Genomic DNA, 14,767 nt, shown 5'->3' on the forward strand with positions numbered 1-14,767 from the left:
CAAAGGACCGTAGTCAAGGACAGAACCTCCCTGTAAGGGTTTTATGCTATTTCACAACAGACAAATACTATCAACCATTACATGCAACACAGTAGAGCACAAAGTTAAGTACACCAGGTACAAAGTCACCAAGAACAGGTAAAACAGAGGTCACCAAGTACAGGTAAAACAGAGGTCACCAAGTACAGGTAAAACAGAGATCACCAAGTACAGGATAAACAGAGGTCACCAAATACAGGTAAAACAGAGGTCACCAAATACAGGTAAAACAAAGGTCACTAAGTACAGGCAAAAACAGAGGTCACCAATACAGAGAACAATTACAACATACACTTCCTGAGTCGTACAAGTTAAGTTTTGTTTTCAAATCATAAAATATGAATAAGAAATAATGCATATCTGAAATTTCATTGCGATTGTGATCCAATATCCACACTCCAGGCTTGTGACTGTGGGGATAAGGTAAGGAGTGATGACTATAACAGCTAGGATGACAATCCAACGCCTGCCACTCTGTCCATATCTATAACACTACTGCTTAGTTAAGCAACTTTGAATACACCCATTCATTCAGTTCGGAGTTTCTGAAAGTCTGCCAACCTCGTTAGCATATTTGCCTAAAGCTAAAATGCTGATGAACAATGTAACACAGTATCTAGATACACTGAACTGGTAGGCAACGAATTACTTAAATTGGCATAACAGTGTTTGCTTGAATAGTTTTAGCACTAATAGAAATCGTATTGGACCTGGAAAATGTGGTTTATTTCAGTCATACTACCTACGATGACACGCAATGTACCCGTTTAGAAGCTATACCTCTCCATCAATTATTCAAAAACTAGCACATTTACATGATTTATACTGATTCAATCATTAATTTTTTTAGTACATTTGGGCAAACATGGTAGTAATGTCTATTTGATTGATATTCCCAATTAATTAGTTATTTCACCTTTAGTAAATAAATGCTTCATATGTGATCAGCATCAATGTCAAACTCAAACATCATGTGAACAACAGTTTATACAAAATGTAAAACTTATAACCTCAAGTGTGATATGAATTAATGTCCTTGCCAACAAAAACTGATGGGCGAGGATGTGAACAAAGCGTGCATACAATGGCTTCAGATCCTGGTGTCTAAAACATCATTGGAGCACTGCTACAGATTTTGATTTTTTCAGAAACAGTGACAATTCTTTGCAGTTTTGGCATTAAGTTTCTGAACAGATGAGGTAAAAGTATACTGAACAGTACCCATATCAAACCTATTTATCAAACATATAACACTACCCATACCTGTAATCACCTAAACATACCTGTATTATACCATACTAAAAGTCTCTAATACACTCTAAGATAATGTAGACATTCTTTTAGTTTTAAAATATGTGATAACAAATATGCAGACCATTTGATGAACTGCAGAGAGAAAAACACGAGAAATTTCAACAGCGATCAGAAATATTGATTTTATTAAGTGAGGTAACATCTGGCTTGTGACTTGAAATTCAATCTTTTTTCATTAAGGTAAATGAAAAGAGGTATTCAAATAAAGCTGGGGTATATCATTGGGATTATATTGAACTTTTGATCTCTAAAACATGGTTCTGCTAAAATTCAAACTATCTAGATGTCTAAGAATGATGATTGAAAATAAATGCAATTTTAAGTGAATATTTACTGCATATCTTACTGTTAGATTTGAATACCAGTTTGTTTATTTTTTTTTAAATGTAACATTTCAGGGGTAAATTGTGATGGACCAGACCAGCAAGTGCTATTACAGGCCTTGAAAGTTTTTTCCAAGGCTTGCCAGAAATCATCATCAAAAATCACTAGGCCTAGGTCCGTCCCCATTTCATAAAGGTTCAACTACAACCCAACCGGTCCAACAAGTTGGAACGGGATAAACAAAAATGGCCCTGATTAATAAGAATTCATTTCTTTGATACAAGATGTATTAATATACTGTTAGACCTGATAAAATACCATAGTTCAAGTATCATAGACTATGGTCGAGTAATGGACCACTATCCCAGACAATCCCCAGCTTTAATATACATCTTCCAGCACCAATGAGTCCTGAAAGGCAACAATATATTTTTAGAAGTTTCAATTACCTAGCAACAATTTTAAACAATAAAAAGGAAAAAAATACCAATTACCCGTTATTTCAGTCAGAAACAATTTCATTCATTATTTTCATAACTGTAACACACAGCGTTTTTACCCAACATATAAATGAAAAACAGATATTTATTAAACTCTCAACACAAGACCTTCAACAATGACCAAAGTCTCACAGGAAGGGTGTGTAACAGGGACCAGACCAAAATATAGAGTCAAAAGCCCCCAAAAATGACCAAAGTCTCACAGGAAACGTTTTTAATGGTGACCAAACTCTCAGAGAAAGGAACAAAATTTCACCGAAGAATGCCTCACAGCAATCAAAATTTTGCAGCTGAAAGTATTCTGACGACAACCATTCTCTTCTCACTAGAAGTATTAAACAGAAACGAACCTCACAGAGGAAGGAGCCCTAACAGCGACCAAAATCTCACAGTTAAAGCATTCCAACAACATTCTCTCACAGGTAGGACATTCAACAAGACCTAACAAATGTTCTTGAAATAATGATTTTTTCTACCAGAAAATAAAGAATTTGGAGCGTTATGGGTCATTTTTGGTCTCTTAAAAAGTAAAAATTTCAATTTGAATTTACTGACCAATTTCTGTTATAAACATCATACTGGTTAATTAGGGCTACCTTTGTTGGGGAATATATTTCCCAATGTGCATGCGTAGATGCCCTACGATAGCAACAGTATTGCATTGCTATGCAGCAATAGCCAAAATATGGTGTTTTTGGACAGTAAGCATGCAGAAATGAAAGCCTCTGCATGTGACAAACAAAAAAACTTTTCTACGAATGAACACTGGTAGGACAATGTTTAAGCATGTGAATTATTTATTTTGTTTGTTGCATGCGGAGGCTTTCAAAAATTGAAGAGGGTTTAGCTTATTTCCTTCAAAATGGTGGATTTTATCCAAATTGCGCACAACAGACGATATTCACGAATTTTGTTATGAAAATGTTGGTTTACCGTATTTTACCGCAAATAAGACCCTTTTCGCAAATGTCGTGGGAACAGGGTGGGTACCTGCAATTAAGCCCCCTCCCTAATTTTGTCTCCATCTCCCAAAAAAATGTGTGTCAATTTTCGTTTTTGTACTACATAAACCTGTTAGTAAAAACATTTTGTATTAAACAATATTACAGACTTTACAAGTACAGGTTACATGAAACTTTGAAGCCAGCTCAGACCAGTCAGTCATCACTGCTACCATAGGTGACGAGGTTGAAAAATCATCTACACTGAAACATACTACCAGTAATTCTATTCTTCTTCATGGCATTTTTTTTTTCAAATTCATATGCAAAGCAGTCCAAAATACATGCAGTCTTGATTTACTATTTACTTTTATTCAAATGTCATACTTGTGCATTGATATGCATTCTGACAACCCAAACAAAAAAAATAGAAACTTACAGATTAAGGAAAAAAATAATTATTTACCAAAACGCCAATTAACATATATATCAAAAATTTATTTTAGTGCGGCTTTATTGGACAGATATAAAGTTTATTAATAGTAATAGTAATAATAATAATAAAAAAATCAATTAATAGTAAGTTAGATTAAAATAAAATTGGTGACAGACTTCTCAAAATCTTGGATAAGGGTCAACAGCTTGCAAAAACCTAACAGAAATAATTTTGACCATGAGTATACAAACTGAATGGTTTTTACAACCTTTACTTTCAATTTTACCGGGTATTGTTGATGCTACGATTAATCCTATACAATTAAACCCAGCTCTCTGTCATCAGCCAACAATGTTGATGTCATACGTCATGTACATATATAGGATAGCATTTGGCAGTGGGAAACTCAGAATTCACTAGTTATGATGATTTTACAAATTCACAAAATATGAAGATGGATTATATTGTTAAAAAGCATTCATGCAGAATGTATGTAAGCATATGTAATTTGTGGTATAGTAGTTGTAAGTAACCGGTATTCATTGGATTATAAAAAAATATTGTCATTTTAAAATTTCATTCTCAAATAGAGGTAAAAATTTATATCTAGTAAATATTTGTCAATCTAAATCTAGTTCTAATCATGGTAAATAACTGTGATGTGCCATGAAATGTTAAAACAATTATACTATACAATGTGAAATTCAGATCGCTAAGAGATTTTAATATACATTTATGTAAATCTCTCCTTTCTAAAAACAAGTAAATCCCCAAAAGCAGGAGATATGCAACTTCACCGGCTCAACAAAAAAGTGTAGAGTTCATCAATTAACTCCAAAAACATATATATCATGTAACAAGACAATCCAGCTTGGTTTTCTTTATAGTCTTACAGAAAATAGATATCAAGCGATACACAAGCCATGTCAGTAAGTTCAGGTAGAGGACTACACACATGCACCAGTGCCTGGTTTCTCTAAATATTTGTATGTACAGAACAAACGTGTAAGTTTGGGGTGAAATATAGTGTCCTGAGAAATGCTAGCATTCATTATCATATAATGACTGAAAATAATCAAATTCAATTCAGTATAAACAGAAAAGTTCAGGTAGAGGACTACACACATGCACCAGTGCCTGGTTTCTCTAAATATTCGTATGTACAGAACAAACGTGTAAGTTTGGGGTGAAATATAGTGTCCTGAGAAATGCTAGCATTCATTATCATATAATGACTGAAAATAATAAAATTCAATTCAGTATAAACAGAAAATAAAGTTGGAGACAAAAACTAAATGATTGATCAAAGAAAAGGAAACCAGTCTTTACCCATGCCACCATCACTTTGGTTTGGATAATATCCCTTGTTTTATGTAAATCACTAAACAGTGTAGTGATTCATGATTTTCTTCTTATCCTGAACAAAGTGAATAAGTCACAATTACAAATATCCATGTATGTTTACCAAGAGAAACAATACATTCATAATTGACCCTATGTTCACAGTAGTGTAATCAGAAATTAGGCCCGATGATCATTGTTAAGAAACTTTTTATAGTTACTTTACATGTTTATTACAAAAAAAAAGTAATATTTCACCTGGACTTTCATGTTAATATTAAGTTATCATCAAAAGAGCAAAAGCAAGATCATATTCAATAATGAATGATAATGAACATTATTTTCATCCCAAGTAAATTGCAAGTCACTGGCCTTTTATATCCTACATACCGGAGAGCCCACTGACCAGGTTCTAAGTATAGCTGACCATCACAGCAAAGCCTTCATATTCTATCTACACTAAGCATAACTCTGCCCTATTTTCCTCTGAAGACTTTTGTCTTTTTTCTTAAACAAACAAGCATGTTATCACTAGTAGCACTGATCTGTTTTAGAACTAAACCTGTTTTGTCATTGTAAGTGTACTGTTTCAAAAAAAAAGAATGTTGATTTAATACAAACAATTATGGAACAAGATCTTCATTGCAACCATTTTTGCTTTCTAGACTAGTTAATGCATAAACAAGTTCTGAGCAGGCCATTCTAAGTACTCACTCTGTCTGATTAGGTTCTAAATCAGCTAGTTATAGCAAAAGTTGAAAAAAAATACTTATTACATTGATGTCACAATGTGTACTGTTATGACTAGATAAGCCTGTACAGCTAGCTGTTCATGAGAACAAGTCTTCAAATGTTTGACATTTACGGAGAAACATACAGCCGAGACGACATGTCTCTATATCGTTATATATGCTACACTTTAATACAATAAACAATTATTTTAGCATTTCAATATCTTAATTTCACAAATTTAGATTATATAAATTTATATATACTTTCATAATTGAAGGTTTAAAAAAAAAGTCTTATTTTAGAGGATTTTAATTCTCAAAATGAATCACGATTTCTTTTTTTCATCTCATTTAAATAAGCTTGATATTTGTGTTATAAAGTAAGACCTTGATATACTGCCCCTCCCTTTAATTGCCACCAAGCTTAATTACTGCCGAGTTGAATATATTTTAAGACTTTTTTTTATTTTCTTCAAATCTTCCTTTATATTTCTCGAAAATATTGCCAAACCCCTTAATAATGCCTAAATCTTACTGGCCAAACGGTTGCAGTATCTCACACAATGTATGAAACTCATCGTAAATACTTGAGGTAAGTTAACATCCAATTCCTTTATAATATTCAGATTCTGACAAAAAATGTAATTCCTCTCTTTGTTATGTTCCTAACACAGCTGAAAATATACAACAAAATATAAACAATATGTAAACAAGTAAAAAACATCAACAAAAACACTGGGTAATTGTAGTAAAGATAATTTTAAGCGACCTCCAGGTAAAACATGATTGCACTTGAGAGCAATATTTACATACACTGGATCGGATCATTTTCATCCAATAGCAATTGAAAACAAAACAGTTTTAAAAACAACAATCATGATAATAATGGAAAACAAACAATAGTATGAAAACACTTAATGTTGATTCAACTTGATTACTTAAAAAGTTTCTAGCAGTTAAAAAAATAAGCGCTATATCATTTTCTTGGTTTGTTATACAACCAGTATATATACAACAATATTCTTACATCGAAAACTATTAACTCATGGAGTCTAGCTACACACACGTATATGCAATGATTTGTACTGATATGGAAATATCAACAATGCTGAATCACTGTGGAAGCTGATCAGAGGTTGCAACTAATTAATGCAAAATTTCACCTGAGCGTATCAATTCTAAAACTGACCAGTTTTGCTGACCTTATAACAAGCAATTTCTACCAAATGCTTTATGTGACCGGAGACAAATCCTTAGTTAGACCTGAGTTGTTAATGAAGTAAAATGTGACAACTGACCACAACACTTGTTTGCATATATCAAAATGTGTAAAGGGGGGTTCCAGGACTTCTGCTAGCGTAATACATACATCTAATCTATGCTAGGAAAACCAGCTACTTTGATTTATGCTATACCTAAAGTTTCTTCTCATAAAAAAAATCATAGGTTTAAACAAATCAATGATTGACACTCGACCACACCACATCGATCCTTGTGCAGTATTGAATGTTTTTAACATTACAGAGACCTTAACATATCTCCACATCTGAATCTTTTTAATCTCATCGTCACGAAACAAAATTCAAGATTTACAACATTTTGATCGGTGTTATAGATTTTTTGAAGATAAGATATGTCATACAGTAAGTAATGAACTTTTAAAAAAATCTGATGATGAACAAACATCAGTAAAATGACAGGTACACTGTATCAGCAGGAGTCCTGTGTTTACATGGATTCTGGTTTCCACTTTTGTTTAACCCTTTCACCCCTATGTAACTTTAATAAACTCTACCATGCATTGATCTGGGCAAGTCCAATATGGTCTTAAGTGGTAAAAGGGTCAAGACACATAATATGACAAGTGTACTGATGTGCATAGTATGACAGCTGTTAGAACCGTATGGGACTTCCACATTGACTGGACAAAGGTTACCCTAGATCCATTGACCTGGCTGACACGTTACCTACGAAACTACACTGTAGCCGAGACTGGTGTTGTTTTTTATCAAATATGTACAGAAGGCCAGTATGCAATGCGCGATGCATAATGTGAAATGCTTATTGTCAAAGGCAAAATGCTTAATGCCAATTGCAAAATGTGTAGAGAGAAATTCTTATGCCTAATTAAAAGGTTGAATTCAATCACATATTTCCAATGGCCAAGAGAGATACATTTATATATATATATTAAGTAGAAAGCAACAAATCAATTTTTATAAGTCATTTTATGAGAAGATAATTAAAAAGTTGCTCAACTAGCTAGCCCCATTCTTTCCTTCCTTTAAAATTGGATTTCAATGCCAAATGCAAATCATCAAATACCCAATGTGCTATGCTGAATGCAAAAGCTGAAATCCTCATTTTTTAAAGGAAAAGGAAAATGGGGCTAGTAGAGACACTTTTCAGTTTTTTCATGAAACAGCCCATGCTTGGCAATTGGCATTGTGTGCAATTGGAATTAAGCATTTGGCATTTGACAGGTTTGCATTTCTCATTCTGCATTTGGCATTGTGGAACGGCCTTCTTTGTCAAAACCATCAGGACTGGTCATATCCTTTCACTTTCAGGATGCTTTAGATTATGAATGAAATTAACTAAAAAAACCACCAGATGACAAATGTCTTGTTAATTTTGAACATAAATTATTGCAAGAAACAAATGTGAACTTATTTGTTAATGATTTAAAATCTTCACAACAACTAAGGTTATTTGGTAACAACTAGGAACCAAACATTTTTCATAACATAATGTTGAAATTAAATGAAAAAGGCACCCATGCATTCACTGGGATTTATACCTGGTCAGACTGTAAAACCAGATTTGATGAGCTGCCAACGGTCAAATGGGCTAAATGTAAAAGTGCACTATACTGATGTGAATTACTCACTAGGCCCTAGTGAGCGACTTCTTTGGTAGATTTTGCCAAAAAGTGACAGGAAGAGAAAACTATTTTAATCGGTAAATACAAGTGAGGTAGATTATGAACTTTTCAGTGAAAACCTCTGATCAGCGTCCACCAGTCAGGTAAAAACATACTAGCTAAATATGTACTAGATATATTGCCATTTCAGTGTAACATTAAACAAACTTCTGGGGGTTCCATTGATGATTCCAATTTTCAAAATGACAAATACCCAACCCAATCTTCTATAACAGTTCCAATTCGGTAATAGCACATACACCTCAAAGTTAGGAAATAGTCTTTCTCCATGGAGAGATCCCATATTGTGTTGTTCATCTTAAAACTGTCCAAAGGATCCCAATATAGGATAAACTGTATCGAATCAGCTTAGGACAGAACCATAATCAAGAATCATCCGCATGTTTTGGTATGTCATAAATTTCTGAGAACAAGGGAGGTAACCTGATTCTTTGCCACTGGGCACGGTACCATTGAATTATATCATTGTGCTGACTCCCTAAGGATCGTAGCTGGGGAAGCTTCACAATGGTGTTCCCAAACAAGTTATCTTCTGTTGAATGGTTCCGACAGATTTGTAGTTTTAGGGCCTCTATCAGCTTGTCCTGGATTTTTTCAACAGACTTCATATCACTTAGACCTCTGCGATCTGAATTTCAAATAAATATTAATGTGAAGTGGAACATGGATTAGAAATCAAAGTTGCTAGAATCACAAACTATTTTTTACAATTATAACATACATAAATACAGGCTAATAATGTTGCTGTATTCAAATATAGAATAAGACTTACAAAAATGGTTTTATTTAGGTTAAAGCCTGCAAATATATACAGCTAGGAAAGAATTACGTCTTGTACAAAGCTAAATGTTCTTTCAGTCAAACAGAAAAAAGAAACTATGATCAGTTGCTCTCCTTCTTTCAGTTTATACTTTTGTTTCAGTGTTCATCTGATTCCTTAATTTATCTATAAAAGCACATGATACATCACTTTTAAACAACCAGTGATACATAAAAACTATGTATAATTCATTCTTTGGTGAAGGTATTAAATATAACTATGGTAAATTTGGGACAAGTAGAACTTCAGAAACCAACTCCTCCTCCTTTAATAATCTACTAGCTTTCCATCTAGTGAACAACTAGCCATACTAGTTGTTTACTGGAAGAGAGGACAAAACTAGCTCTATTTCTATTAGTCCCAGTCAGCTAGAAATAATACAGACTTGAAATATCAACTAAAAGAAGTTTTGAAATAAGAATATTTAACACTGTCTGTCAGCATACAATTTACCTGGAGTTGCCAACACTATTGCAGCAAACAGACCAATCTCTGTGTCGTTAAGGTTGAGCTGGTTGAAGCTGATAGCCAGGTCAAACATACACGACACAAACTCCGGCTGTAATTTCAGGAAAAAATCAGTCATTTAAAACTTTTATGTGGGACGATGAAGTAAGAACATTAATAAACAGCACACACATTTGTTGTAGATATTCTGTAGATTTAAATAATAATTTACACATATATATGTAATAGACAGGAAAACCCAACGATGCATAAAAATGATCTATTCTGGAGTCCTGTGGTCAGGTATAGTTTTAAATGGGAGAGCCCTGAACAATCTGAATAATAAATTCATTTAGGCATGGGAATTTTAAACATTAACTTTATCAATCAGGACTTTGTGACATATCTACATTAACATAAAGAGAGACATCGTTGGCAAGCAGATCTTCAATATGAATGCAAATGGTGACAATCTAAATAATAATTATTAATAATTCAAGGTTCTTATATATCGCTTTATTACAACCTAGTTCGAAGGTCGTCTCAAAGCGATTCACAAATTATTATCTGTGGTTATTGGGCCTTTGCAACCAGCCAATATCTTTCTCAACTTCCTGGGGAGCATACAGCCGGTGCTGCCATTTCGGCACTCACAGCTAGCATTCTACAATTCTAGCACTGCCCAACCACGTACTCATTTACAGCTGAGTAGACTGGAACAAGCGGAGTAAAGTATCTTGCTCAAAGATACAACACAGAGCCGTGCCATGACTCGAACCTGCGACCCTTTGGTCACGAGCCCAGCGTCCTACCACTAGACTACCGTGCCCCCTAAACATATTTTGGTTGTATTTAAAGTCTTTTCCAAGGTTCATCCACTAGTTTGGTGGTAAGATTGTGTTTGCTATTTAGGATCTCTACTTAATGCAAAAAATTACCAGACATTTAAACAGAGAAAATAAAATCTTTGCAACATACGCACATTAAATTTATTCTTTAAAATTCCTTATTTCACGAAAATTGACTAAATCTACATATACAGAAAGTAATGCCAACAAAAGCTTGATTAAATTGCGACAATGGACTGAATATTGAACATTACAAAAATATTTTTGTACAGTGGACAATATTATGAAGAATATTGAAAATTGTTCACATTTCATGTAACCATGGATTAAAGGTGACAAAATACTTCATTACATGAGTATGTATATGCTGAAGTAGAGAACTTGTATGAGAACAGCCAACAACAGTCATGTATTTAAAAGTAAAACTTACTGAAAAGACCACAGACAGTTCTTCTCGCTGTATCATGTTGCCCTCGTCGAAGGTGAGAATACCGTCATGTTTGTTGAACATGCGTGACATTCTGGTGAGCCAGACCTCAAAGAAGCTGCCCTTGATAAGGATGAGCTGGTCGTCTTGAGAAAGGTCAGAAAACCCTACAAAAGGAGTAGGTACAACTGTTTACTCCAACACAAAACTCTAGCAATTACAATTGACTTTCTGTATCTCTGTTTCACCCAGTGCTAAATCTACTGCCAGTGGTTTATTTAACCTAAATTTTACAACAGCTTGTTCCTTCATTAATTGGAAAAAAATATATTAAAAAAATAAAGCATTATTTTATTTGAAATTGGGAGTACATTCTTCAATCTTTGGTCTTTTTGGGAAGAAAAGGCACGTCTTAGCAAGGGGAAACAGCCTGTATTTGGCTATAAACCTGAGCAAGAGAAACACTGACTGCGTATCTTGTTCTGGGACAAAAGGGTGAAAAGATTCTCAGTGTATAGAATTGTATTACTGGTATTTTTGGCACTGTCATTTTGTACTTTGTTAATCTGTAAACTTCCTGAATTCCAGAAAACATTTGCAGCATTAGGAGTACTTAAAGAATGTACAACAAGAGTACCGCGGGGTGGAACAATATACGCCCGTCGAATGTCATATAGTGTTATATAAAGGAGACACAACTTCATATCATGATTATAATGAATACCAAGTTTTAAAGAGATCCGTTGAAAAATGTAGGAGGAGATTGCCGGACAAAAATCAAATACCGAAATAAACAAATGGCAATAACTTTTGGAAAAATTGTCGAATTGAAATTCTTTTATGGGAGACACAACTTCATATCATGATTATGATGTATACCAAGTTTCAAAGAGATTGGTCGAAAAAATGTAAGAAATTGCCGGGCAAACAAAAGTTTACATCGGACAGACAACCCCATACCATAATACTACCGTCAAATTTGACGGGCGTATAAAAATGAAGCTGAAATAGGAATAGCCACAGAAGATAAAGATCCTGAATAAAAGATTCCAGAAAGCCTTTTCCCCATGAATATCAGAAGCCAAATTAATGAGTTTCCCCTATATATATATAGGGCATAGGGCCATATATCACAGTTTATGACCTGATCTGAACCATATATGGATGGATAACAAACTTGTGATATGGCGCCCACCTTATTATATCACAAAGAATCATCAATGAGGTAAAGAGATAATCCAGTGATGCTAACTTGTTAGCCAACATTTTCTTTACCAGAAAAAAGCGTCAAGGACTGGGAGATTTTATCCGAAATCAGCTGGATGTCCAGCTGATCAATCTTTACTAAACAAAACTTTGTAAACAGTCCTTCATAGAAGAGACCATTACTATGTTAATTATTTCCAGTGTAACAAATAGTTGGCGATCCAACACTCCCTTAGTACCTGGTATACGCTTGCCAAACTCCACCACACTGTTTATGGTAGGCGTGATAAGAGATGCGAGGCATAGCCACATGGACAGTTTCTGGGTCTCCAACTCTTCGTCTGTAAACTGGACCGGGGTGGTGGGTATCGTTATCTGCTGCATCTACAACACGACAAGTCATATAATATCTGAGATCAATCTACAATTTATTTTCACAGGTCCTTTTCAACTGTATTGCTAAAAGCAATGGGTCCCACTATGTTAAATTTTCTACAATTCATTTTCACAGGTCCTTTTCAACTGTATTGCTAAAATCAATGGGTCCCACAATGTTAAATTTAAGTATTTCAAGAAACTCTGCGAGTCCCATCATAATTCTATGAGTGTAGGACTCGGGACTCGTGTGTAGATTTATCGCTGTAATATATATATATTGCCTCATACTTTTATCAGTGTATTTGATTGGACTGGAATGATGCATTGTTTTCTCTCACAGTAAGAACACTTATCCTCTTGAAACATTATCAAGATTGTGTGATGTCACAAATTACAATAATACCGATTATTTTAGCTTAATTTTGTGATAAAATGTGTAATTTTATCATCGATCATATGAAAAAAACAGCAATCTAGCTCGTTCCAAATCTACTTCCTATTTTAGTTTTTGTCTCATAAAATTTACATGTAATAGGAACTTGTTGGAAGTCCTCTATAAATAGCATGTGTACTGGTTTAATTGCCTTGATCATGTTAATGCGTGGCACAGAATTATTTGATTAACACTGTCTAACAGAACTCTGATAGTGTTGAGGAGTGTCACGGGAAACACGTTTTTAACATGACCCATTATCTTGGCCAAATACTGTATGTAATTCAGAGAAAACCATGTATCCTGTGCTTCATGTTCTTTATTGTTTTACTTGCTTATTATCTTGCATCTGTCCCGTATAGAAAATAATAATAATAATAATAATAATAATTTGAGGTTCTTATATACCGCTTTATTACAACCTAGTTCGTAGGTCGTCCCCAAGCGGTTCACAAATTATTATCCGTGGTTATAGGGCCTTTGCAACCAGCCAATATCTTTCTCAACCCCCTGGGAAGCATACAGCCGGAGCTGCCATTTCGGCGCTAACAGCTAGCATTCAACAATTCTAGCACTGCCCAACCACATACTCATTTACAGCTTAGTAGACTGGACCTTCGGTCACGAGCCCGGCATCCTACCACTAGGACACCTTAATACACCTTACTCCTACTTTTACATGTGACCTTTAATCTAGAACTGTATTGTCATCAGCTCTTGACAACTACTTAAATATAAGAACACACATGACATTGAGCCTGTACAATTTTTTAACAGTTAATTTCTGATAAACTTGACCCTTAAATGTATAGCTATCATGAATTTACCCCTCAATTTGCATAAATGACCATGACCTCAGTGCTGTTTAATGACCTCTTCTTGACCCTTACATCAGTATAGATATGACCTTGACCCAAGTACTATATAGTGACAGGCACTACCACCACTTGACCCCTTCATCAGCATATGACCTTGACATGTGTACTGTATAATTAATTACCAGAGTGGACTGTTTCTTCTGTATATGTTTGACCTTGTCCTCTGTCACAGTACAGTTAGCATGATGGGCCTGGGAAACACTGAGAATGATGTCGTAGATGGCAAGCTGTTTGTTTTCCAAGTCTGCCTGATCAAGGTTCTGGTCTGTGGAGGTCACACATTGATCGTCTTGGCTTTTGGAACGTTTTGGTACACGACCGTAACGCACAGCTGTCATTTAAAAAACATACGATACATAATTTGTTTCTTCTCTAAGAATAACATCTACATTAACAAGTCTATACAGTCATTAAAACAATGTCTTTTCGTATAAAATGCAGCTTTTAATTCATCCCTGATTAAATCGATTATTTTCTATAATCTCTAAACAAAATCTACCAAAAAGTTGGCAGGAAGGTAGCAATTTGATATTGTAAAAACAAGAGGCACAGAGGGCCTGTATCGCTCACCTGGATACCTAAGCAATCATGGCAAACTATTCTCCAAATGAGATCAAGGGAATATGCCAGACCCCAAGGCCAATCCTTGTAGCATAGCTATATTAGATTTTTTATGCCCAGCAATTTTATGTATGGTTATGGGGTGGGGATCTCAACTGTTTCCAAGCTTTGACTCAGAAACTAGGTCCCTAGAGTTGTG

General features: G+C 34.6%; 1 protein-coding gene across 1 annotated transcript in view; it reads right to left on the minus strand.

The window, feature by feature from the left end:
* Positions 1-5,902: 5,902 nt before the first annotated feature.
* Positions 5,903-14,767, minus strand: part of LOC110443008 (ecdysone-induced protein 78C-like) — a 15,650-nt gene continuing 6,785 nt past the window's right edge. The window contains exons 4-8 of the mRNA XM_021486946.1: positions 14,130-14,338; positions 12,558-12,702; positions 11,116-11,279; positions 9,844-9,949; positions 5,903-9,198 (exon numbers count right to left, since the gene is read on the minus strand). Coding sequence (XP_021342621.1) covers positions 8,936-9,198; positions 9,844-9,949; positions 11,116-11,279; positions 12,558-12,702; positions 14,130-14,338 — 887 coding nt within the window. The 3' untranslated portion in view covers positions 5,903-8,935. The remainder of the gene's footprint in view (positions 9,199-9,843; positions 9,950-11,115; positions 11,280-12,557; positions 12,703-14,129; positions 14,339-14,767) is intronic.

Source organism: Mizuhopecten yessoensis, unplaced genomic scaffold (assembly GCF_002113885.1).
Source record: "Mizuhopecten yessoensis strain PY_sf001 unplaced genomic scaffold, ASM211388v2 scaffold716319, whole genome shotgun sequence".
In the NCBI taxonomy this organism is placed as follows: Eukaryota; Metazoa; Mollusca; class Bivalvia; order Pectinida; family Pectinidae; genus Mizuhopecten; species Mizuhopecten yessoensis.